Source organism: Hippocampus bargibanti, linkage group LG15 (assembly GCF_051943395.1).
Source record: "Hippocampus bargibanti isolate YZ-2025 linkage group LG15, ASM5194339v1, whole genome shotgun sequence".
Classification (NCBI taxonomy): domain Eukaryota; kingdom Metazoa; phylum Chordata; class Actinopteri; order Syngnathiformes; family Syngnathidae; genus Hippocampus; species Hippocampus bargibanti.
In genome coordinates, this window is record NC_142748.1 from 1 (window position 1) to 26,457 (window position 26,457).

General features: G+C 42.2%; 1 protein-coding gene and 1 long non-coding RNA gene across 4 annotated transcripts in view; both read right to left on the bottom strand.

Annotated features, from left to right (window-relative positions):
* Positions 1 to 2,969: 2,969 nt before the first annotated feature.
* Positions 2,970 to 6,006, bottom strand: LOC148887012 (uncharacterized). 3 transcript variants are annotated; one of them, XR_016117709.1, is made up of 5 exons: positions 5,550 to 6,006; positions 5,355 to 5,465; positions 4,584 to 4,634; positions 4,368 to 4,489; positions 2,970 to 4,274 (listed from the first exon to the last, which is right to left on the bottom strand). It is a non-coding gene; the product is annotated as an uncharacterized LOC148887012 (long non-coding RNA). The 3 variants fall into 3 exon arrangements; XR_016117708.1 differs by having other exon boundaries at positions 4,584 to 4,675; XR_016117707.1 differs by lacking the exons at positions 5,355 to 5,465; positions 5,550 to 6,006 and having other exon boundaries at positions 4,584 to 5,207.
* Positions 6,007 to 24,755: 18,749 nt separating this feature from the next.
* ca10a (carbonic anhydrase 10 (inactive)a) overlaps positions 24,756 to 26,457 on the bottom strand; it is a 37,463-nt gene continuing 35,761 nt past the window's right edge. The window contains exon 9 of the mRNA XM_089015772.1: positions 24,756 to 25,718. Within this exon, the coding sequence (XP_088871898.1) occupies positions 25,696 to 25,718 (23 nt within the window). The 3' untranslated portion in view covers positions 24,756 to 25,695. The remainder of the gene's footprint in view (positions 25,719 to 26,457) is intronic.

Below are 26,457 nucleotides of genomic sequence, written 5' to 3' on the forward strand. Positions count from 1 at the left end.
GACAGAGCGAGAGAGAAGAGAAAAAAAGAGAGAGAGACAGAAAAAGACAGACAGAGAGAAAGAGACAGAAAAGAGAGAGCGAGAGCGACCAAAAAAGAGAGAGACAGAGAAAACAGAAAAGAGAGAGAGACAGAGAGAGAAAGAGACAGAGACAGAAAGAGAAAGACAGAAAGAGACAGAGAAAGAGAGAGAGAGAGAGAGAGAAAGAAAAAGACAGACAGAAAAAAAAGAGACAGCGAGGCAGACAAAAAAAAGAGACAAAAAAAAAAAAGAAGAGACAGACAAAAAAAGAGACAGAGAGAGAGACGGAGGAAAAAAAAGAGACAGAGTGAGAAAAAGAGACAATGGGGAAAAAAAAAGACAGACCGAGTGAACCTGAAAATAAAAACGCCTGAAAACTCCTAAGACAGAAAAAAAAAATCCTAAACCTGAAAGAAAACACCTGAAAACTAAGCCTGAAAAAAACAACGCCTGATAAATAAACTCCTAAGCCTGGAAAACAGAATTAAAAAAAAAGCGACACCTGAAGAAAACTATCCCTAAGGCACCACACCTAAGCGTAAACTCCAATTGCCACGGACGTAAGCCAAATCTCTCTCCACCCCCCCCCCCCCCCCCAAAAAAAAAAACAGAGTAATAAAAGCCATGGACACAGATAAAGCTTTATTGTGACAAGTCTTTATTCAGTTGGAGCAGCATTGAAAAATGGACAGGAAATGGATGGTAGGAGGGAAAACAGATTCTTTATTAGCCACCATTGGAATGGGAGGGAGGGGCAGTATGGGTAGGAGTTTAGGCTGAAGTGATAGAGGTTGGGGTTTAGGCCTGGAATAAGTGCAAAACAGGAAGGACAGCCCAAACTGTTGAGGGTAATCTTATGCTTAGGCTATTGTAGAAAGTTTTAGAGAGAAGTGGGTAAGGATGATACTATATTTAAACTAGGGTGATTTGGTTCAGCATTTGTTAAGAATGAAATTAGTAGCTTCTATTGGTTAGGGATTGAGTGGCTGGGTGGATTTTTTTAGCACATTAGGGTTTATTGTTCCAAATTTGCTTAGTTTTGTGAAATTATGGTTATCAAAAGTCCTCCCTGATTTCCAGTTATTCAAGGTGCAACACAACAGAATCAAATGATCAGGATCGTATTTGAGAGCTGGCTGATGAGCTGATCATTTGATTGAGGTGGATTAAACCTTGAATAGATGCAAAACAGGAAGGTCACTTGGACATATTACATATTGTCATTTTCAAAAGTGGGTAAGGTTTATCATTTTAATAATAATGCATTTAATTTATAAGCGCCTTTCAAAACACTCAAGGACACTTTAGTCAGGTGAGGTGATTTGAGGTTTTCGGAGTTTGTTTGATAACTTGAGGATACGTATTTTGAGTTTAGTGCGGGTAGTCTGTTGTATTTTAGAGTTTGTTGACTTTGGGACTTTAGGGTTTAGTGTTCCAAATTAGGTTATATTTTGTCAAGTCCTCCCTGATTTCCAGTTGTCCAAGGTGCAACACAACAGAATCAAATGATCAGGATCGGATTTAAGAGCTGGCTGATGACCTGATCATTTGATTTAGGTGTATTAAACCTTGAACAGATGCAAAACAGGAAGGACACTTGGACGTCGAGGGCGCGAGTATTTATTAGATCTGGAATTTCTCTTTAGGCTAATCTTTAAGTTGTTACGATATTATTTTATCGAGAAGTGGGTAAGGTTTATAATAATACATTTAATTTATAAGCGCCTTTGAAAACCCTCAAGGACACTATAGTCAGGATATTTTTTGCGGGTGAGCAGCGGCAGCCTCACGCGCCAGTGTTCACTCAACCCAGAATTAACAAAGTAAAATTCTAGAGATTTAAAGTGAGGTGATTTGCGGTGTTCGGAGTTTATGTTTGACAATTTGAGGATACGCATTTTGAGTTTAGTGCGGGTAGTCGGTTGTATTTTAGAGTTTGTTGACTTTGGGACATTAGGGTTTAGTGTTCCAAATTAGGTTATATTTTGTCAAGTCCTCCCTGATTTCCAGTTGTCCAAGGTGCAACACAACAGAATCAAATGATCAGGATCGGATTTAAGAGCTGGCTGATGACCTGATCATTTGATTTAGGTGTATTAAACCTTGAACAGATGCAAAACAGGAAGGACACTTGGACGTCGAGGGCGCGAGTATTTATTAGATCTGGAATTTCTCTTTAGGCTAATCTTTAAGTTGTTACGATATTATTTTATCGAGAAGTGGGTAAGGTTTATAATACATTTAATTTATAAGCGCCTTTGAAAACCCTCAAGGACACTATAGTCAGGATATTTTTTGCGGGTGAGCAGCGGCAGCCTCACGCGCCAGTGTTCACTCAACCCAGAATTAACAAAGTAAAATTCTAGAGATTTAAAGTGAGGTGATTTGCGGTGTTCGGAGTTTATGTTTGACAATTTGAGGATACGCATTTTGAGTTTAGTGCGGGTAGTCGGTTGTATTTTAGAGTTTGTTGACTTTGGGACATTAGGGTTTAGTGTTCCAAATTAGGTTATATTTTGTCAAGTCCTCCCTGATTTCCAGTTGTCCAAGGTGCAACACAACAGAATCAAATGATCAGGATCGGATTTAAGAGCTGGCTGATGACCTGATCATTTGATTTAGGTGTATTAAACCTTGAACAGATGCAAAACAGGAAGGACACTTGGACGTCGAGGGCGCGAGTATTTATTAGATCTGGAATTTCTCTTTAGGCTAATCTTTAAGTTGTTACGATATTATTTTATCGAGAAGTGGGTAAGGTTTATAATAATACATTTAATTTATAAGCGCCTTTGAAAACCCTCAAGGACACTATAGTCAGGATATTTTTTGCGGGTGAGCAGCGGCAGCCTCACGCGCCAGTGTTCACTCAACCCAGAATTAACAAAGTAAAATTCTAGAGATTTAAAGTGAGGTGATTTGCGGTGTTCGGAGTTTATGTTTGACAATTTGAGGATACGCATTTTGAGTTTAGTGCGGGTAGTCGGTTGTATTTTAGAGTTTGTTGACTTTGGGACATTAGGGTTTAGTGTTCCAAATTAGGTTATATTTTGTCAAGTCCTCCCTGATTTCCAGTTGTCCAAGATGCAACACAACAGAATCAAATGATCAGGATCATAATCGTAATTGAGAGCTGGCTGATGAGCTGATCATTTGATTTAGGTGTATTAAACCTTGAACAGATGCAAAACAGGAAGGACACTTGGACATCAAGGGCCAGAGTATTTACTAGATCCGGAATTTCTCTTTAGGCTAATCTTTAAGTTGTTACGATATTATTTTATCGAGAAGTGGGTAAGGTTTATAATAATACATTTAATTTATAAGCGCCTTTGAAAACCCTCAAGGACACTATAGTCAGGATATTTTTTGCAGGCGAGCAGCGGCAGCCACACTCGCCAGCGTTCACTCAACCCGGAATTAACAAAGTAAAATTCTAGACATTTAAAGTGAGGTGATTTGGGGTGTTCGGAATTTATGTTGGACAATTTGAGGATACGTATTTTGAGTTTAGTGCGAGTAGTCAGTTGTATTTTAGTTTGGGACATTAGGGTTTAGTGTTCCAAATTAGGTTATATTTTGTCAAGTCCTCCCTGATTTCCAGTTGTCCAAGGTGCAACACAACAGAATCAAATGATCAGGATCGTAATCGTAATTGAGAGCTGGCTGATGAGCTGATCGTTTGATTTAGGTGTATTAAACCTTGAATAGATGCAAAACAGGAAGGACACTTGGACGTCGAGGGCCCAAGTATTTAATATTTTATTTAATCTTTAATTTTTACGATATTGGTCATTTTAACGAGACGTGGGTAAGGTTTAGAGTGAGTTGGAGGTGATTTGGGAAGTTTGTTTGACAATTTGAGGATTAGTAAGGGTATTAGACCTGAATAACAGGAAAACAGAAAGGCCAGCTTGACAGAGGGCTGACTATTTTTGGAAGTATTGTGGCTAATCTTTGGCTTTTCTCTCCAAAAGTAGCCTGACTGGGGCACTTTACTCCCAGAGCATGTCATGCCTAGGTTTTTGATTAGAGGTTATGTGGAGGATTTAGGGATTATGGAGTCAAACCAGGATTAGAATTAATTTAACAGTTAACAAGGTTTGGGTCACGTACTAGTGTTATGGTTTAGCTATCGGAGGTAGTATTGCGATATTAGTGTTAAAGGATTTTGATTATTTGAACGGAGATGAGAAGGATTAGGATTTAGGATTGGTGGCGGCGATGATTTTGGGTGGGGCTGGAGGAGAAACCTGGGCAGAGACCAAAGAATATCTCGATGCTGACATTGCAACGCTTAAACACAAGTATAAAGTTTTTGAGGCCATGCCACAATTTACACACACCTGGAAGAGCTGCGCACTGCTTAGATTCCCAAACAAAGCCAAGCACATCCACTGTGTCACCAGCGTGCATCTTGTTGATCATTCCATCAATCACGGTGAAGCTGCCCATCTGGCCAACAGCGCTGGGGGAGGGATAAACAGACTTGTTCATGATGATTGAATGCACTGCAGGGTTAACATTGTAGATATTTATTGATTTCCAGGGGTTATGCAGACCTGTGAAGAATGTAGGTAGGTCATCTCAGCAGGAGTGGTGCTCAGCTCTTTCTGATGAATGCGAGTAGAGCTCAAGACCGATGTACATGAAACTGACAAATCTGTGTTCTTAATTTCCATGCTGCGTACCACAGCAACCTAGCTGCCTAACAGTCAAACCGGTTAACCGGCTGCCTAATCAAACCCCTTAACTTTACCCAATCATGATTTTGTTTTATGTATTGTTTTTATGTTAAAGTGTACTTCGGTGTTCAGAAAGGCGCTTGTAAATTAAAGGTATTATTATTATTATAAATTTCCATGCCTGAATTCTACATTAAACCCAAAGCACACCCCAACTCGAATCCACGATCCATAAAAACAGGGGTGTCCCAACTTGGCACCCGACCGCTGTCCTTCCATAGTCAAACTTCCCTGGGTGGGACACACCAGATTCAAACAATCAGCTCATCAGCCAGCATTTGAACGATCCTGATTGTTTGAAAGAGATGTGCTCATCCGGGGACAGCAAGAAAACAGACAGAACAGTGGCCATTGAGGGGCAAGCTTTGACATTCCCTGGTTTCTGGGTTTCCCGGATTACGAGATAGGTGGCCTTACTACCCACCTATTAAAAATGGCATTTTCTGTCTGGCTCTCTTGTTAACATTTATAATTGTATTTTATGCATTATATTTATGAATGCATTATTTATTTATTAGAGTACCTATGCTTGACTGTAAAGTGCCCTTGAGAGCTTTGAAAGGCGCTTAAAATAAAATATATTATTACTCATTCATCAGGAAGAGCTGCGCACCGCCAACCACGTCCACTTTGTCACCGGCGGGCATCTTTTTCAGCATTCCGTCAGTATCGATGAAGCTGCCCATCTGAACACCGGCGCTGGGGGAGGCATAAACAGACGTATTCATGATAATTGAATGCACAATGAATTATACTGACCTGCACTGAATATTGGAAACTCACCTCCCTCCAGCAATGGGTCAAACATGCTGTATGCATGCAGCCAGCATTAACGTGCTCCTGGAACATCAAGAAAAACAGGACGGCGGTCATTGAGGATCAGGTTTGGACATTCCCTGGTTTCAGGGGTTTGCAGATTAAGCGTTCGGTGGCGTTACTCATTCATCAGGAAGGGCTCCACACCGCCAACCACGCCCACTTTCTGTCGCCGGTGGGCATATTGTTTAGCATTCCGTCGGTCTTGATGAAGCTGCCCATCTGACCACTGGCACTGGGGGAGGCATAAATGTCAGTCATGTCAACAATGATTTAATAAACTACCGGGGTTAACATTGTAGATATTTATTTTGATTTCTAGGGGTTATACAGACCTGTGCCGAATGTAGGAGTGGTGCTCAGCTCTTTCTGATGAATGCAAGTAGAGCTCAAGACCTCTACGTACATGAAACTGACAGATCCATCTGTGTTCTTAATTTCCATGCTGCGTACCACAGCAACCGAGCTGCCTAACAGTCAAACCGGTTAACCGACTTCCTAATCAAACCGCGAACCCCTTAACTTTACACAATCATGATTTTATTGTAAAATGTCCTTGGGTGTTCAGCAAGGCGCTTGTAAATTAAATTATTATAAATCTCTGGTATAATGCCTGAATGCTACATTAAACCCAAAGCACACCCCAGCTCGAATCCGGGATCCATAAAAACAGAGGATCTCCCAACTTGGCACTCGACCGCTGTCCTTCCATAGTCCAGCTTCCCTGGGTGGGAAAAATCTGATTCAGACAATCGGCTCATCAGCCAGCATTTGAACGATCCTGATGGTTTCAATGAGATGTGTTCATCCTGGGACAGCAAGAAAACAGACAGGACAGTGGCTATTGAGGGGCAAGCTTTGACACTCCCTGGTTTCTGGGGTTCGCGGATTACGAGATAGGTGGCCTAACTACCCACCTATTTAAAATTGCATTTTCTGTGTAGCTCTCTTGTTACAATTTATACTTTTATTTATCGAGTTATTTAGAGTCATTTATTTATCATAGTACCTATGCTTGTCTGTGAGGAAAGTGTCCTTGAGAGTTTTGAAAGGCGCTTAAAATAAAAGCTATCACTACTCATTCATCAGGAAGAGGTGCACACCGCCAACCACATCCACTTTGTCGCCGGCGGGCATCTTGTTGAGCAAATCGTCAGTCTCGAAGCTGGCCAGCTGAACATCGGCACTGGGGGAGGCAAAAACAGACATATTCATAATGATTGAATGCATAATTAATTATACTGACCTGCACTAAATATTGGAAACTCACCTCACCCCAGCAATGAGTCAAACATGCCGTATGCCTGCAGCCAGCAATAAGGTGATCGTGGAACATCAAGAAAACAGGCAGGACGGCGGTGATTGAGGACCAGGTTTGGACATTCCTTGGTCACAGGTGTTCGCAGATTAAGAGTTAGATTGTGTTACTCATCAGGAAAAGCTGCACACTGCCAACCACGTCCACTTTGCCACCAGCGGGCATCTTGGGGTCCAACTTGGCATTCGACCGCTGTCCTTCCATAGTCCAGCTTCCCTGGGTGGGACACACCTGCTTCAGACAATAAGCTCATCAGCCAGCATTTGAACAATCCTGATTGAAGGCATAAACAGACGTATTCATGATGATTGAATGCACAATGAATTACTTATTCTTGGGCTATACCGACCTGCGCTGAATCTTGGGAGCTCAGCAATGGGTCAAACGTGCCATATGGATTAGGCAGCCAGTTTGTCGTTCTTGGCCATTGAGCAGCTAGGTAACAAAGGATTTGTGTCAGTTTACTGCAACATATGTAGAGGTTTTGAGGCGGTGCCCATACTTGCATTCATCAGAAAGCTGCACATTGACCATGTCCCACTTTCTCAACAGTGAGCCTCTTGTTGGACACCAGCGCTGAGGGAGCCATAAAACAGTCATGAAATTTATTCATTTAATGCACATGGTTAAAACGTTCAATATTTACAGATTTTTTTTCAGGTGATAGACCTGCACGGCACCTATGGGTCAGAGACACCACATCAATCTGGTCCTAGATTACTTTAAGGTAAACAAGAATTTGGGGCACTCGGGGGGGGGGGGGGGGGGGGGGGGGGGGGGGGGGGGGGGGGGGGGGGGGGGGGGGGGGGAATTGGCTGGTTGAGGTAAATCCGTTTCTAGCATTTGGATGAGGGTAGGCGTGTCCATCTCAGCGGTTAAATTCCTGGGTCAAACACACCTGATTCAGATGAACAGCTCATCAGCCAGCATGTAAAAATCCTGATTTGAATGAGATTTGGTGCTTCTTGGGATAGCAAATAAATAAATGAAAGGACAGTGGACATTAAAGGCCAAGTTCGGACACCTCCGGTTTTCCGGGTTAAACTAGTAGTTTAACCCAAAATATTATGAATCATCAAAAACAACAAAACAACAGAGTTCTTTGAATGATTAATGGCAATTTAAAGTGAATTCAATCTCAATTAAACGACCTTTAAAATTCCAAATGGAAAGGAGGGATGCAATCATGCGGCCTTCCCACAAGTCAACTCGCCGCCATGCCTCAAGGAGAGGCCCGCCAATAGGAAACGCCGCTGCTTTGATCCCATCAAAAAAAAAAAAAAAAAAAAAAAAAAAAAAAAAGTTACCAAGTCTCAAAATCAAAACTGGAAGAGACAATAATCAAATACAAAGCAGCAAATTTCCCCATTGTGGGACGATTAAAGGCTTTCTGATTCTGATACTAATTATTTGAGATGCCTGGTTAGCTCATTGGCTAACAGGGCGAGCATGACACAAATTGTACACACCCTTGTTTTTTCCTTTGCTCACGTAATCACAACGGCCAAATCATTTATAATACAAGATAGTTAATTTAAAGAGCCACCTGTTGAGGAAACACTCCCCAGAAAATGCTATCGACAGTACTGGTGTCACGGTTTGCCAGGTGGTGATGGCGACGGATCCCAAAATAAGCAGGCAGGATGGAACAGCAAGGTGTATTTGACAAATTGGATTCAAATAAAGTCTGCAGGAACAATTCCTCAAACACCAAAGTCATCTGAAAAGAACAGCACAAATTGTCAAAGAAAACTCATGAGCTCTGCATGCAAGATGAACCATACCAGACAGGGTGAAGCAAGCCCAATGAGCCAACGCCAAATGGTGTGCCGGAAGTCCTTTTAACTGCCACTGATTGAAACCACCTCCACCTGTGCAGCTCCAGGTGCGGCCAACGGCGTCACCCATTGGTCGCCAACCACAACGTGACAACTGGCCGTATAGTTAGAACTCATCTTAATTTGACTGCAATATGATGTTTTGTTCATTGTAAAAGAATAGGAGCCTTTTATTTGGGTTCAAGAGCCTTAAATCATAAATTTGAATTTTGAGTATACTATAATAGCAACAATGCATCATAAGATTTAAAAATTAAAAATAACACCAAGGGGGACGAAAATGTTTTGTAAAAACTCTGCCGTCGCTGCCAAAATTACGTTAAATAACAATGTCAATTTAATGATATTCAAATTGGACTTCAATGTTAAATGCACATAAAAAATGGCAAAACAAAGCATCATTTTATTAAGGATTAACACAAGGTTGAATATTAAAATAAAGCAATTAGCAGGTGGCAACCAAATGGTTCAATGCCTTTGATGTGGCTGCCGTGGGCCCACTCGGCCTTGTTTGATGAGCCCGTGAGGGGCAGAAATACACAGCGAACAAGTAAAAACGCATTGAAAATGACACGCGGGGCATCGTTCAAGGAAGGCCAGACAATAGGAAACGTCGTTGCTTATGGCGGATAAGGCCCCGTGTCATCATTTTGTGGGCTTCGCCATGGTAATGCATCGGCCAGCAGGTGCGCGTACACTCAGGCTTGGGTTTGATGAGCATGCCGAATCACACCAGAACATGGGGCGCTTAGTTAGCGCAGACATTTATGCCAACAACTTTGACATCGAATTTGTTAAGCCTATCCGCGTTGACGTCACATGACAGGAAGAACGTGAGAGTCATCGTCAAAGAAATGTACGGTGCAGTAGCGAAAAAGCATTTCAAGACAAAAAGGGGAAAACACATGTAAGGTAGACGTCATCTGAAAACAGTCCACTGGAGGGCAACACATGCGGGAGGGACATCATAGAAAGACGCTTTGTTTTTTTTTCGGGACTGAGATTGTTCATGGCATTGTGAACATCATGGCCTTATAATAATAATAATAATAATAATACGTTTGATTTCTATGCACCTTTAAAAACACTCAAGGACACTTTACAGTCATGGGATTTTATTGTGCGGGTGAGCAACGGTAGACATTCGCGCCAGCATTCACTCTACCCGGAAGTAACACAGCAGCAAAGTTATGAAAGGAAGAGGAAAGGAAAGAAAAGAAACATAAAACCTAAATAATAAATAATAAATAATATGACAACACAAAGACACAGAGAATCATTCATTCTTCAGCACTTGCTTGCCTTGAATCCTTTCTTCAATTCGTCAAAGTGAACAAATGAGTGAAAAGAGATGCGTGAGCATCCTCGATTCACCGGCAAGTGGTTTTGCCTCCGAGGCACGTCTCATCTTGACGGCGTTATGGTGGATGACATCGAATGATTCCATCGATATCGTGCTCGTGGATAGCAGTGGCAATGAAAACAAACACCGGGCGTCCTCAAGAAGAAAAAAAAACGAGGATAGTTTTGGAACAATTTGTTGGTCTTCATCACGACTCATTTAAACATTCATCTGTTGAGAAAACACTCACCGTATTGTAACGTTCAGTGCTTGTGTTATGCATGTTTGGGGGCTGGGCTTGTTGGGGTCGCGTGACGACACACACGGAGAGAAGGGAGTTTCCGAGAACGGGGGTTGGGCAGTATGCCTGAGGGAATGTCGGTGCGTGAGTTGTGGCCTAACAACAGCTCCTGTATGTGTGTTAGAACTGCTAAGTTTGTTAATAAAAGACCGACTCGCTATACCAGCGACTCTGCGCATCATTTGTCACGCTGAGGGGCATTACATTGTTGTCAGAAGCTCCGGATTTCCCGTCGTACGTCCACCTGTTAAAAAAATAAAATAAATAAATGTTCGGCAACTTTGCTACGGTAAAGGAGGAGGCCGTTCAGCACGGCGACCCGGCTGCTATAGAGGTAAAGAAAGAAGCAGCGCCATGCGTGATAGATATGCCAATGTCAAGTGGCACACAGCAAGGTCATGTTTATGATAATTATGCTGGCAATCCGTGCCGAAGTGAGCGCGAGCCCGCCATTACGGCGGGACTTCACAGGACGGGACTTTTTAAAAGCCGCAAAATGTGTGGCGGACTTGGGAGCTGGAGTATTCACCCTGCCTGAAGGCAGGATATGATATATGAGGAAGTTCAAAATGTAAACAAAGACTACAGAGTGATGTTTAGAGATGTTTGTATGGCGAATTACCCCAACATCTCCCCCCTAAAGAACATTTTTAACATCGGTCGAGGTGAACAGAAAGAAGAAAAAAAAATCACAATGGAAACATTCTCAAATCAAAGTCATGTCATTCGCTAGCTACAATAGTCAAATCTTCATGGGATCCTGGATGGTGATCACCAGGATGACGTGTAGGAACAAAATTGTTTGTAGCATTTGTCGCAAGCAGGCCCCAGGGTGTGGTACGGATGAGCTGGTCAATGGGAAAAGGTGTGTGATCTGTCGGCTCCAGTGATGTGCATCGGGAATCTTCTTGACGAACGGTGTGGTGTCCTCGCGAGTCCAGACGAAGCTTGTAGCTGCTAAGACGGCTAGCAGCTCTGCAACCGGTCCATCCCACTTTGGCGTGGCCCACGTCATCTTCTTCTCCGTCCTGTGGAGACTAAAAGAAGACTTGTGCCAGGTCACATGTCAAAGTGATGGTTTCATTCTGCACAGCACCCTTTCTTGGTGTTTCTTTCCCTATCAAAATCTGTCTCATCGTTTAGGCTTTGCAATGTATTCTCTCACAGAAATGGCAGACATTGTTATTGTTGGTTAGTGTATGTTAGTTGTTAGTGAGTCTGCATTTCTGGAGGGCACCACTTTCTTGTGGTAATGATGTTGCAGCTATCACTCACCACAAAGGTGAAAATTTTGGCAATGATGATCTAGGCTATTGCCACTCCCCCCTGTTGAGACAGGAAAACTCTCAATTTGCCAATTGGGAACGTGTTTGCGCGGAACACGATCCTTCTTTGACATTGCACGGATCATCAATTTGCATAAAACTGTCAATCATTGGTCAAAAAATTTTGGAGGCCAAATTTTGGCATGTCTCTCAACACCTGCATGAGAACCAATTCATGTAGCGTATCACGAAAATTTTGTACATTGAGCACAACTTCTCCTGCTGTTACTCCTTTTCTGGCACCCAAGCAAATCATCTCTGCAAAAATGTGTTTTTGGTGGACATTTGCATGTCGCCAAATTGGGTGGGTGGAGGACAGCCAATTTGCACAAGTTGACATGGTCGTCAACATTATGGCGATCTGTGTAAATGGTCATCTCGTACTCGCCTTTTGTCATTCAGTTGGAGGGCACCAGTTGACAGTCAGTTTCGCTTCTGCGTAGGACATTCATTCGTGCAACCCAGCTTCATCTGCGGCCACCCTGGCACGGATTCCGCAGGAGTCCTCCCCTTCTGAAGGATCTCCTTCTCTCGATTCTGAAAGAAGCTGGTTAGCGTGGAAGCCCCACACAATATATCTGATTTCGCCTGAATCTCTGGCTGACATCGGTGCCCACTCAACTCATTTGCCAATTTCATTCTTACCGGCAAGAAATTCCTTTAATGTGCACTGCAGTCAATTACTTCAATGTGCACTGCAACCAATTCATAATAATAATGATGATAATTTGCAATTTTGACAGGTTATCCTGCACTTTTTGTCGTAACTATAAACTACTTTTGAACTGACAAATGTCTTCGCTGTACGCAAAGGCAGCCAGAAAATAAATTAGCATCTACATGCTGTCTTAATAAACGTTGGATTTCCTCCATTGCATCTCCAACGTTGAATACTTTTCATTCAATCAAGTCTAATTGTAACAATTCGTTGCTCGCTAGATGGTTGGATGAGAAATATGTGCAATAAAAATTGTCATGCATTACAATAAATGCCACACATTATGCTTTTGGAAAACAAAACTATTCTCAATATGGGCTTTGTCATCGATCCGAAATCATCAGGTGGGTGTGCCAACTCTAGTTCTGCAGGTGCATCCCACCAGCCATTGCGGCCTCTCCTTTGTTGGATCTCCTATGACAATTGGAGCAGAGATTAAACTTTGTTTCCAAAAACACCAAGAATGCAAATTCGGTTCGGATGATACTCCGGATGAAAATCACAGGATGGGTGGATGCAAATGGCTTGTGCACCCCACAGTTCATCAATTCATCCAGCAAATGGAACAATTTCTCAACCATCATCCCAGCACTGTTTGCGAATTGTTGCTTTACACATCATCTGCGCAAAAAGCATAATGAAAAAAGTTCAGTCATCAAATTTTGCAACTCCATCTTTTCCTTTTAAAATTAATTTCTCTGCTCAGAAACTAATAAAGGTGCATCCGATCAAATTAAATTTATCGTTTTTATGAATCAAATCATCTGCTCTTTGATTTCAGGGGATGACAATTGTCAGGTCAAAACCAGTGTAATGATCACGTCACAATCATTATCTTAATAAATCTTTAAACTTTCCTTCTATGAAATGTCCAACAATATCAACTGGTGAATCTCTTTAAGGACTTAATCACCAGCAAATTTAGTTACATTTACCTTGCCAATTCCATCCAATTCAAGATAAATGTTCCCGTTATTCAGCCCAATTTACTGACCATTTTATTTACTTTTTCCAATTGAACCGTCGTTTACGAGCCAGCACACTGGGGCCCCAGAATTGTCTCTTGGTGTTTTAAACCCCTCTTTGAAGCTCTGTGCTGACAAAAACCCTTGATAAGAGGCATCTTAAATAACTCTGGCTTGTTGCAAATGGCTTGAACAAGCTGTGGACAGAACAAGGTTCAGCTCTGTTTGACAAAACTAAACCTATAATTTTATAAATTCACTCTTTGATTCTGTCCTTTTATACAATTTCCATTTCATTTCGCATTTGCCCACATCAGGATTTCAAAATTTGTCTTTCATGGAAAAGGGCATGTAGCTTCAAAAGAGTGAATTATCTAGCAACATCTATCTTGCTGATTTCAGTTCAATTTGAGATAAACATCCTCGTTTCCTCAATTGAACCGTGATAGAGGAAAAAACTTGAGCAAAAACATACATGATTGTTATCCTAAGGAATGCAATGGTCTCACTGCTTAAACACCATCCCCCAGTTTTTTGAGACACAGCGGGCCAAATCCAAGCAGTCATAAATAACTCCAAAACGCAAATGGCCAATGTTCAAATCGCTCTTGAGAACAATGTGGCACAATTTCAACGCTGATAATTTTACAAATTCACTGTAGTTCGGCTTCTGTCTATTCATTTGTCCGTTGTCTTTATTTATTTGCTCACTCAGTCTACTTAATTATTTAATTCAGTTTTTTTGTTTCAAGTAAACGGCATTCGTGAAAAAGCTATGGAAAGAAGAAACAGTGCTATGTCATTCATGAGGACGTCGAGCGGAGACGAAAGTCTCCTCGTTGCATGGTTGGACAGGTCTCCCGATGAGACAGGACAGCCCACTCCATGGCACCCGGTCGAGTTCTCTTGTGATGACAAGGCAGCCTCGGTTCTGTGGAGAAGAGAGGCCTCGCGGCAGAATCAAATTCGGCAGGAAGAATGTCTTTCATACACAACATGTTTGTGAATGTTAACGCAACCCTTTATTAATTTTATTTTTGTTTATTAACTTATTCGCGAATGAACCAATTTGCCGATCTCAGAATGTGGCTGTGAATTCACCCCCTACCCCTCTCTTACGGGTAGAGAAAGGATGGGGAGGTGACAAAAACATGACGCCATATCTAATGAATCCAAACGTGTGTGCAAATGTTGTTTTGAAGGTGAGTTGAAAACTACTCGATGACTTGTCAACTGGTAACATTTCCAAATACGTGCATTGCGCTTTGCGACCTTCGAGGTACAGTGATACCTCGGTTTACGAATCCCTGGGATTACGAACTTTTCAGTTTACTAATGTTAAATTGATGAACATTTTACCTAGGCATACAAACTATTTTTCAGCATACACACGGAGCGCCACAATGAGTGATGTGTCGTTCGCGAATGAGCCCCTTCTTCTAACAAGAAACTGGCAGCCGACTCATTTTTGCCCTCTATTCCCCGTCCCTAGTCTTCGGTTAAAGCCACGTAATTGGTCAAGAACGCAGCAGTAAGGGGAGGTGGTTTAAACATTAAAGAGACAGGCAGAAAACAGAGAGAGAGTTACAACTTTGATAGTTCAAAGGCAGAATGTAGACTGCAAGGTTAAAATATCCCATCAATCAGGCTCCACAAACCACCCGCACAAGCCATCTGTACACTTGATGCAAAAAGCTATCAACCCAGCTAAACAGAACACAATTGATGAGGAATTAGATAAAATGATCGCAGAGAACGCACCTACAAGGGATCATTCCTCAAGATGGTGAAAGAAGGTTAGCTAGCTAGCTGTTGGCTATCTGGCTGGCTAGCTGTTGGCTATCTGGCTGGCTAGCTGTTGGCTATCTATTCACTATTTTTTTGCTAGCCATTAGCTAGCCAGCTAGCTATCAGCTGTCTAGCTGACTGGCTGTAAGCTGTCTAGCTGTTGGCTATCTATTAGCTATTTATTTGTTATCCATTAGCTAGCTAGCTTTCTATCTATTTGAGGTACTCCGGGGTTGAATGAACGCTGGCGCATGTGGCTGCCGCTGCTCACCCACAGAAAACTTTATCCTGAGACTGTATGTACTTCTTCTTTTCCTTTCGGCTTTTCCCTTCAAGGGGTCGCCACAGCGAATCAGTAACCTTCTTCAGAGGTATGATCCGCATGTTTGTTTTGGCCAAGCTTTTACGTCGGATGCCCTTCCTGACACAACCCTCTGTATTTATCCGGGCTTGGGACCGGCACAAGAAGACTTATGTCCCTTTGTGGCTACAGAACAAGCAACTCGCTCAGTAAAAGCGATTTCTCTCGCATATCGAAACACGTGGCACGGAACATGAAGTGATCATGACAACATTTTATAAATAAAATATTAGAGGATTTTTAACAAAAACATAAATACGAAGACTCACATAGAAACAAACAACTTTGTCAAACAACAACACCTCAATAGATTATATTTTTGTTGTCATGGAAACCAATGACTCCATATTGGCGCCAGTTGCACTTGTGTTCGAAATTAAATGAAACAGAGCAGAAAAACTAAAGGTCGTTTTAATGATGGTTTTATTGGTCTGGTGTTTGTTGTTATTTTAATTGTAAAGTGTCCTTGGGTGCTTTGAAATGCAAATTAAATGTATTATTATTTCGTCTGCACGCTCTCAGTCGTACAGGAGTGGTCCATCGATGAAAAGGTTTCTTCAGCCGTCATCTGTACAAGTACAGATGACGACTGAAGAAACCTTTTTGTCTATATTATTATTATTATTATAAACGCTCAATCAAAAATGACAATTTTACATCATTAAAAAAACTCCCCCGTCCCAACCAGACCAGGTCAAAGGCACACAAAACCACCTCAGGTATCGAACAATGGGACTGTCGTTCTGATCCGATGTTAGATTTCAAAATGAAATCATCCAAATCAATAAAATAAAAAATGTGGCCCTTGTTTGTAAATTTGAATGGGGTAATGGATGTTGTGATGCATTTTTGGTTTCTCTTTGAATTTTGTGCCAGCGCACACCGTCGAATCCACAGCAGTCAAAGCACATCAAATGAAAATACAGTGAGACCTCAACTTACGAACACCTTATCTTATGAACTTTTTGTCTTACGAACGTCAAATGCAAATTAAAAATTAAACCTTATAATAAGCACTATTTTCAAAATACACAGCCACCACGGCTGGTGGAGTAATCTTCGGCGCAAGAACACCAAAGCACACGACCTTCGGATCTGGCGGAGTGATCTTCGGCGGAAGCACACGACCGAACAGTGCTCCAGCCGGCGCTACTTTGCACACCCCCTCTCAATGAATGCACACGTCGATCGCCTACTTCGAGCTTTTTGCTGATAATTTTACTATCATGGGACCGAAAAAAACCCACCACAGGCTCGTGTTCAGCCCAAGAAGACACAAAATAAAATCACCGTAGCTGTGAAGAAGGAGACAATTGAAAAACACGAACGAGGTGTGCGTTTGTGTGATTTAGTGGCCGAGCACGGCTATGCTAAGTCAACTATCGCAACCATTCTCCGGAACAGAGAAGCCGTCAAAGGTGCGTCTGTTGCAAAAGGTGTTTCCGTGCTCTCAAAGCGACGGTCTCAGGCAATCAAAGAAGTTGAAAAACTTCTCTTAATTTCGATTAACGAAAACCAGCTATCCGGCGACAGCGTGAGTAAAGCTATTTTATGCGGAAAGCACAGCTAATTCACGCCGATATCGCCATGCGCCAACCTGGAAGTTCGCCGCTTATTGCGGATTTTAAAGCCAGTAACGGATGGTTGGAGAAAATCTGAGGGCGAAGAGGAGGTGATGGCTGTAGCACCAAGTGAGCTCATAAAGGCAATGTTGGCTAAGTGCAATGATGTGCAGGCTTTTACCGAACAGTTCCATCCAGAAAAGACTGTGGCTATGACAATCATCAACATTGTGAACGATAATGTGATCTCTCAGCTTCGTAAGACCTTACAAGTCAGAAAGCAAAGCAAAGCAAAAAAATCAGCAACAATGATGAGGAGTCTCCAAAGAAGCAAAGAAGAGAAGACACACCAGAGGTTGAGTTACCAACAGTCCTTATGGAAGGTGACTCTCCTTCCATAAGCCATCAACGACCATCAAAAAGGTAAATAAAACTTTATTTTACAGCACAGTTTATTTCTTTAATTGCAGTCCTCATATAATGTGCCTCTCTTTCCAAACAGCAATTTCCTTTGACCTTCGACCTCCAATGCCATTCCATCAAGCCATCAATGACCATCACAAATGTAAATAAAGTGACTTTATGATACAATGCAGTGTATTTCTTTCATTACAATACAATAGCACATTTATTATACATACAATAAGGTATGTTGTGTGTAGTTTTAAGGCTTATTTAGTTGAAAAGTATATATTATGGAAACACTTTTCGCCTTACACACTGTCTGGGAACTAATTAAGTTCGTAAGTTGAGGTCTCACTGTACAGGTATTCAACAATGGATTGAGACGTCATCCCTCTCTGGTGGACACGCCGTGCCATCGCACCCTGTCGAACCAACGGCTGTCAAAGTCAGTTGACAAAGTTCAATAATGGAGTAATTGGCCGCCTGTCTGTGTGTTCACTGTGGATTTCTGTGCTTCGCGGGCTCACCAAACAAGGCCGCCTGGTCCCGCAGCAGCCACATCAAAGGCATTGAACAATTTGGCCCTTATTTTAATATTTAACCTTGTGTTAATCTTCAATCAAATGATGCTTTGTTTTGCCATTTTATTTTGTTAGGTGTATTTAACATTTAACTCAAATTTAAGTCAGTCTTTTATTGAAATTGTTATTTAAAATCATTATTGCAGCGACTGCAGAGTTTTTACAAAACATTTTCGTTCCCCCTGGTGTTATTTTTAATTTTTAAAGCTTAATGAGGGTAAAGCGATTATATTATAAGCCTGAATATTTAGGTCCAATTTTTAACGTTCTTGAACCTAAAGAAAAGGCTACTTTAGCCTTTACTATTAAATTCGGAATTAAACTATTCTTTTTCAATTAACAAAACACCATATTGCAGGAAAATTCAGATGAATTGTTAATATACGATGAGTGTTTTCTGAACAGATGAATGTTTCAATGAGAATGATGATGAAGACCAACAAGTACATAATAACAACTATAACTGCTTCGCATGACAGAGGATGCAAAACAGTGGCTGTGATTGAAAGACTGTCAGTGTACGTGTCTTATGTGTTGTGTTTCAGCAGCTCCTCTACTTTTTGTTATTCTACTTTCTTCCTTTGCTGCTGTAAATCATTTCTCCATTTTGAAAAAAATAAGCTTTTCAGATTTTAATTGTTATTCTTAGAGCAGCAAATCAAAATATGGGTGCGTTTTCACTTCGTTGTAATGCGAAGATTGTTATGGTACTTGAATTGGATTGGATGTACCTTTATTCGTCTCACAGTAGAGAAATTTACATTTCACAGCAGCAAAGTTATAAAAGGAAGAGGAAAGGAAAGAAAGAAGGAGAAAACAAAACACAGAAGCTGCTGGAAAGGCAGCCACTCACGGCGCCATCTTGAAGTAAAAATAAATAAATAAATAAATAACATGACAACACAAAGACACAGAGTCATTAATTCTTCAATACTTGCTGCACCCTCTTTGTTACATGAAGCGGACGGACGGAACATTATGCATGGATACCTCTCTCCATGAGTAAGTTGAAGAGTGATGCGTTGATGAAGTAGAAAAGGAAGGTGATGAGCTGTGTGGAAATCTCAGGGTGAAGCTGACATTCTGAGAGTAGTCTCTGGGTCACGGATAGGACCCCACAACCTGGTGGACTTGATCAGGGACTGTCAGACTGCTACTACCCAAGACAGAAGCACGCTTGTCAGTCAAAGATTGACCATCCTTGAATGGGTTGCAGTCCAGAAATCCCGGCAAGATGGGGTGCAGGACCTGGTATAATAGATTCGGATAAGTCAAGCGACTCATTCCAGTGGCGGACAATTTGGCCTGAATGGCCTTATTGCCCCATTTGCTCTGGTATCATCTCATCAGTATAACTAAGCCTGTGTTGTCTCAGAAGTGTGTTGTAAGAACGATCCTCTGCTCCCCCCAACTGGAGGGCAGAGACCTATCATAGCAGAGGTCTGGCACTGCGTCCGACACCTTCAAAGAAGTACAGATGATGGCTGAAGAAACCTTTTCATCGATGGACCACTCCTGTACGACTGAGAGCTTACAGACTTTTAGGTTTTCTTCATTTTAGTTTATTATTCATTTTACAAAGGCTACAGCATGAAATGGTGAGCACATCTGCCACACAGGCCAGAAATCATCCGGATTTCAAAATATCTGTGCGTGAGATCAAACCACAAACAATTCATACCGGCATTAAATTGTGTGTGTACATGTGTAGATGTCCTTGGCAACACTACAATCTCAGTTTCCCGACCTGAACGCAGCCCAACTGAAACACCTGCTCACTCTTTACAGTCCTATGTGTCCCAACAAGACATGGATTCAGTGCACCCGGGACCAAACGGAGGCACACAGAACTGGTGAGCGCTGCGAACCCTATGGTACAGTCCTTCTCTCTCATAATCTTTTTCTTGTTCTCTATTGCATTATGTCCTACATGTCTCTTACACCCTCAGATGATATCCTACAGAGTTTTGAGACCCACCATCCTCTTGTGCTCCCAGATGGGGGTTACCAGTTAATGGTGGGAACGGCATGGACAGATTTGGGCCTGGTTGAACTCTTAAACAAGCTCAAAGATTTCATTTTCAACCTCCCTAATTCACAGTCACACGGAGTCACAGCGATAAACCGGTACCAGGTAACTGCAACACGTTTTATGACCGCAGTCAAACACAGGGATACATATGCACCATTTGCGCATTTTGACAGCCACTAGGGCAACTTTGTAACTCCACTGCGCCAGAAAGTCTATTACGATTAGCGCATATTGCTACATGATCTGCACCACATTTGACATACTTCTGTTAAAATAGCTTAAGAAACAAAGTGAGTTCAACTGCAATTGTTCGTTTTCCTTCAGAGGTTTGAACTTTCGTCGTCTGCTATCTTTCCTCGCCGATATTAGTTTAATCACCTTGCATTTGTTTCGGTGCTTTCCATGGTCATTGTACAGGATATCTCAGGCTTTTTCGTGATCCGCCGGAAAGTGCCGAAAGAGATAATCGCATATTCATTTACCCATGGTGCATTGGAGAATTTACATCGCACATGGCCGATGGTTGCAATCTGGGACGTGAGAACAGGAGTAAAACTCTAAAATACATGACAAACAGGCAGCAAACAAACATATTCTTGCTTTTAAGAAACACTTGAATAAGTCTGTGGAGGGTAGTGACAATTGCTTGCTGAAAACTGCTGCTAATGATTCAAATTTAGTAGCTAATGGAAATGATTTTGGAGCTGTTGCAGCATATTGAAAATGTTCCAAAGAAAGAAATTTGTTTAAGTAGAAACTTCTAAGAAATATCATAATAATACATTTAATTATTAAACGCCTTTCAAAACTCTGAAGGTCACTTTACAGTCACAAGATAAGTTTTTCTGTGGGTGAGCAGTGGCAGCCACACGCGCCAGTGTTCACTCAACCTGAAAGTAACTCATATAGATCGAAACCGAGCTAGCTAGCAAATTGATAGCTAATAGATAGCTAGCTAGACAGCCAGCCAGCCAGATAGCTAATAGCTCGATAGCTAGCCAGCTATATAGCTAATAGATAGCTAGCTGGATAGCTAGTCAGCCAGATAGCTAATAGATCGTCTGTTCTGTTCTGTCTGTCTTCTCTGTAATACCGTAGAATATCAAAATAGCACAGGATTGAATGTGTAGTAACTAAGGAATATTGACAATGTTTATTTCATGTATGAATAAATTCGACGTGACTTAATTTCTTTGTTAGAAAATATGAGAACAATAAATGTTACTCAAAAAATGTTTTTGTTCCTTTGCAATTTATAAATATCATGCTGCAATGAATGTATTAGTTTATTTCAATCAGTTTTGTATACTTTGGCAATCTAGTTAAATCGGGCCCCTTCAATTTTAGAATTTGGCCCCCTTTTCAGACACAAAGGGGCCAATTGTCGACCGTTTTTTGTTTCCCAGATGCATCCCTTCCCTACATACATTAAGCCATCTTGGTGTTCCCAGGGTTTGGTCTGCCTCATAGTTCTGGGGTATGAATTTCATGTGGTTCCTGTGTAGAGTTTGTGTGTTCTCAAGTGCTCTCCTGTGTTTTCTTTCTAACTTGCTCACGCAATGCAAGTTTAAATTGTTGTTTCTCTGTATGTACTTTATACTTGCTGCTGATGGATCCTGTCACGTCCGCTCGAGGAGTGGTGACAAAACTCGAGGGACGCCGGAAGGTAGTGGGGACCGGATCCGAAATACACGGTGGAGACAGTGATTCAATTAAAGAGTCTTTACTGAGCAACATCAAACTTAACAGAAAGTCGAGAACAAGGAAGGTAGATGACTATAAACAGACCTGCGTGCGGAAGGGTGACAGGGAACTTCCAGGAATACACCGACGACGACCGTACGGTAAGTGTGGCTTTTATAGCCAGAAGGTACCATTAAGGGAATGGGGAACAGGTGCGTGAGCCGGGAGAGCCAGGAAGGGAGGGGCAGGAACTGTAAAAGTGAGGGAAAAAAACACATGTGAAATGAAAAGAAAATATAGTCCTCAGTCCGAATGGGAAAACAATTTTGTCGGAGGAAACAGACGCTAGGTACGGTTAGGTACAACTTCCTAAAATCTTGTTGGCGTGGCTTCATAACTAAACAAAGTGCTGCAGACGTACTTCATCAAGTCATTCCAGGGCCCCTGAAAATCTTTTGGCTGCACATTCATCACCGATTTCTGCTCTCAGTTGTCATCGTTTGAGCATGCATTAATCTCAACTAACCTTGGGAGACAGATGAGGTGCCCTCAAGACCGAGCGCTCACTCGTCAATTGCGGGTTGACGTGAAGTTGTGCATTGTGCAATCATTGGAGGTCGGATGGTGAAGGGAGGGTCACAGTCGGTGACAGGAGGCTGGGGAAGGAATGCAGGCAGAGCATGGAGGCCTCGTGACCAGCTGGTGAAATATACTATTCTTTCCGGCTGGAGAGGCTGTGAGATGGGTTCACTTGAGCCGCGGATGGCTTGGTGAGTCAGACAAAAATTGTAAAGGTCCATGAATGGGGGCGACACACCAATAATCTCTTCAGTTGAAGAATTTTTTTTGGAAGACTACAGTGCAAGCGTCATACCACGCGGTGATGCAGCTGATCAAGAGGCTCTCAATAAAATGTCTTCATGATGGGGGGCAGGGCTCTTGCTCTCATCCATTTTCGTAGGGATTACAGGCCCTGGTGAGCTCTTTTTGGCTTGTGATGAAGTATTGTAGCTCCTAGACAGGTCTTCAGAGATGTACAGTCCCAAGAATTTGGTGTTGGTCACCCTCTACATTGTGGCACCGTTACTGGTCATGCATGCTGAAGAACGCTCACCCAGATTGGAAGAATGCTCACCCAGCATGCTGGGCTAGTGTTCTTCTGAAGTTCCCAACGATCTCCTTTGTATTCTCCGCATTCAGGTGGATATTTTTGGCTTTGCACCTCAAGGCCAGGCTCCTCACCTCACTCCTCTTGCTCTCATCCATTTTCGTAGGGATTACAGGCCCTGGTGAGCTCTTTTTGGCTTGTGATGAAGTATTGTAGCTCCTAGACAGGTCTTCAGAGATGTACAGTCCCAAGAATTTGGTGTTGGTCACCCTCTACATTGTGGCACCGTTACTGGTCATGCATGCTGAAGAACGCTCACCCAGATTGGAAGAATGCTCACCCAGCATGCTGGGCTAGTGTTCTTCTGAAGTTCCCAACGATCTCCTTTGTATTCTCCGCATTCAGGTGGATATTTTTGGCTTTGCACCTCAAGGCCAGGCTCCTCACCTCACTCCTGTAAATTGTTGTTGTTGAGACCTATGTCATTGAATGCTGAGCTGAAGTTGATGAACAGCATTCTGACGTGTGAGTCCTTGGCAAGACAAGTCTTGCCAATCACCGCGGAGATCAAATCCAGACAGGAAATCATGACCGCAATGCCTGTCAAACTGGTATTCCCCCAGTCCAGACTCTCCTGCCATCGTCTGGTTCACCCCCATCACCGGCGTCACCATCCATCCACTCCTCCGTTCAGTACCTGGATGAGACCCCTCCTGTCTCCTCACACCACCCAACACACCCCTTATTCTTGATCCTCTTCACTGGGTTAAAGTAGACCAAGACGCACATTCCTGGTCCTCTGATCTTGATGCACACTTCTACGATGGATTTTAACCAATCACAGGCGGCTTTACGGCTCTGGCAAGCTTCTTTATATGGACAAAACGCAGCTTGTGCGCCATCTTGTGGGTGCTACATCAGAGTCCAGATCTTCACCGGTTTCATCGCGTGCAGACGGCTCGAATTGATACGGAAGGACTTCTTTAATCGGTTGCAAACATTTATGCTTTCCTCTTCAGAAAAAAATTGAATCATATTCATAACTGGATGAGTAACAGAAAGCATCTTCTCCGAATCTGAACTCTCTGAAGCCATTGTTTTGATTCTGGAGCAAGGCAGTGTGTGACCAATAGTGACGTCCCAAACAAGGGGCCGGGACTTTCTGAATCTCCCCAGTTTCGAGCTCATTTGTTGCAGTTTTGGGACACTTTAAGTCCTTTTTATTGGTGTTTTGCATTTTACTAAAAATATTAGCCTTAGTGTTTTGGGTATTTTAGATGCTATAAATCATTTTTCTGATGTCAGTTCGGAAACAAAAAAATGGTGTCGGTTGTTCTTTAACACTCATCTAGCGAATGATGCGACTGCTGCATTATTTTCTTCGGTTGCTTTCTGAAAGAAATCTTGGCGCCTCAGGAGACATGTTTTAAGAGCGACAACATAGTTGGCTCTCTTGTTTTCCTGGCATTTTTCATACTCCTCAGCATGTCTAGTCGTATAATGCCGTTTTAAATTGTATTCCTTGTGCAGCACAACTTTTTCTGTGCGAATAAGGCACGTTCGAATGCCCCTGTACTCATCAAAGAAATATTGTAATTCCGATTTTTCTCTGTGCTCATCACCGACCTTTCTCTTCGCAGCAGGTTTTGAAAGTGACATCTTTGGGGCTGTGAGGTTTGCACTGAGGTTTTCAGTCTCGGGTTTCGCTTTGACTTTTCAGGTGTGCGGGGTTGCGGTGCATGCGCACTTTTGCTTTCCGATTGTGATCAGAGAAAGGTGTATGCGTGTATCTATATATATTAAACAATTAAATCTGCAGATTGCAAGAATAAAGGATGGCTCTATGTTGACTCAATGTACATTTAATAAAGCTCATTTACATATACATGTTCTGGTCATTGAGAAAGTCAAAATAATACAGTCATTAAAACATTCCCCGCACAGTTAATAAACATTTTGCGACGGCAATCACCGGAATGGATTATTTCAATTGTAATTCATTACTATGATAACATTTGTGTTGAAATTGAACAGAATGGAATGGGACAAGCACCACAGAAGAGAATATGTTGTTATTAGAAATGGCTGGTATACCTTAAGTTTTGAGTAACAATACCCACATGATCAAAGTGTCTGAAGTATTTTCTCAGCAGTTCCCTATAACAAAGTAGGCCAGAACAATTTAGTGGTCCAATGAGATAATTCAGTCTATGATGAATGAAGGAATAAAAGGCATCAACTTAGACAAGTACACAATTGTGACAAGTTATTCAATAATTCCTCTCTTAAATTATGTGCACCATTATGTATTGAAATATACATTACAAATTCATACAAATGTAGCCAGAATATGACTGATCAGCAGCTGTAGACAACCATAATGACCTTCCAACTTCTGTGTTGAATACGTGGCTGAATTGTCACATCCGTACTTTTTTCATCTGATTGCAAGATGTAAAAATGTACCCCCACCCCCCGCCCCACTACCATGTGGGAAACCAGAAGGTTATCAAATAAGTACGTAAGATTGTGTTTCATGCATTTCTTAAGAGTGTCCCTTTATGACACCCTCCCTTTTTTGTCAGATGGTGTTATATGAAATACATTTATAGTTATGTATAAAGCAGACCTGCGCTGCATGCTTGACAAAATTCCATATTTCTGGATACAATCAATACTTTTGTGGCAATACAATCCCATCAAGTCCTCCTGGTTGAGCCAACGTGTGGTTTTGAACCATTGCTTTGCTTTCCTTTACCTCTGACATTTTTCTCCTTAGAAGGATCCTAATTTAGCAACCATCCATTCACTGCAAAAGAACAAAAAAGGCAGTTATAAAAGTAACACACAAAATGTTACACAACATTAGCAGAGTACTAGCTCGAGTTGTCACGTTGCTCTCTCACACTTCCTTATTAAGGCACAGGGGTTAATGGTTTTCATTTTTGGCACATAAAAAGGTTAATAGGGCCAATACGACCAGTCAGACTTTAGTTCGCTGACAAATCCTCTTGGATAGGAGGCGAAACGTCCGAAACCTTCAAAATTGTACAGATGACGGCTGAAGAAACCTTCTCATCGATAAAAAGGTTAATGACACCCATGTGACTTTGGGGAATATGGGTGTGACAGATAGTGACATGCTTGGACTAACCCTAGAGTATTTCATGACAGGTCTCAGAGGTTTTTCCGTCTTGGTGTTTAAATCATCATCATTGGGGAGAGTGCGTCTGGATTGGCAGACCGGGGTGGTGGTCCCCCTTTTTAAAAAGGGGGACCGGAGGGTGTGTTGAACTACAGAGGGATCACACTCCTCAGCCTCCCTGGAAAGGTCTATTCAGGGGTTCTAGAGGGGCGGGTCCGTCGGAAAGTCGAGCCTCAGATTGAGGAGGAACAGTGTGGTTTTCGTCCCAGCCGCGGAACAGTGGACCAGCTCTACACCCTTAGCAGGGTCCTCTAGGGTGCATGGGAATTCGCCCAACCAGTCGACATGTGCTTTTTGGACCTGGACGTGGAGTTCTGTGGAGGGTGCTTCGGGAGTATGGGGT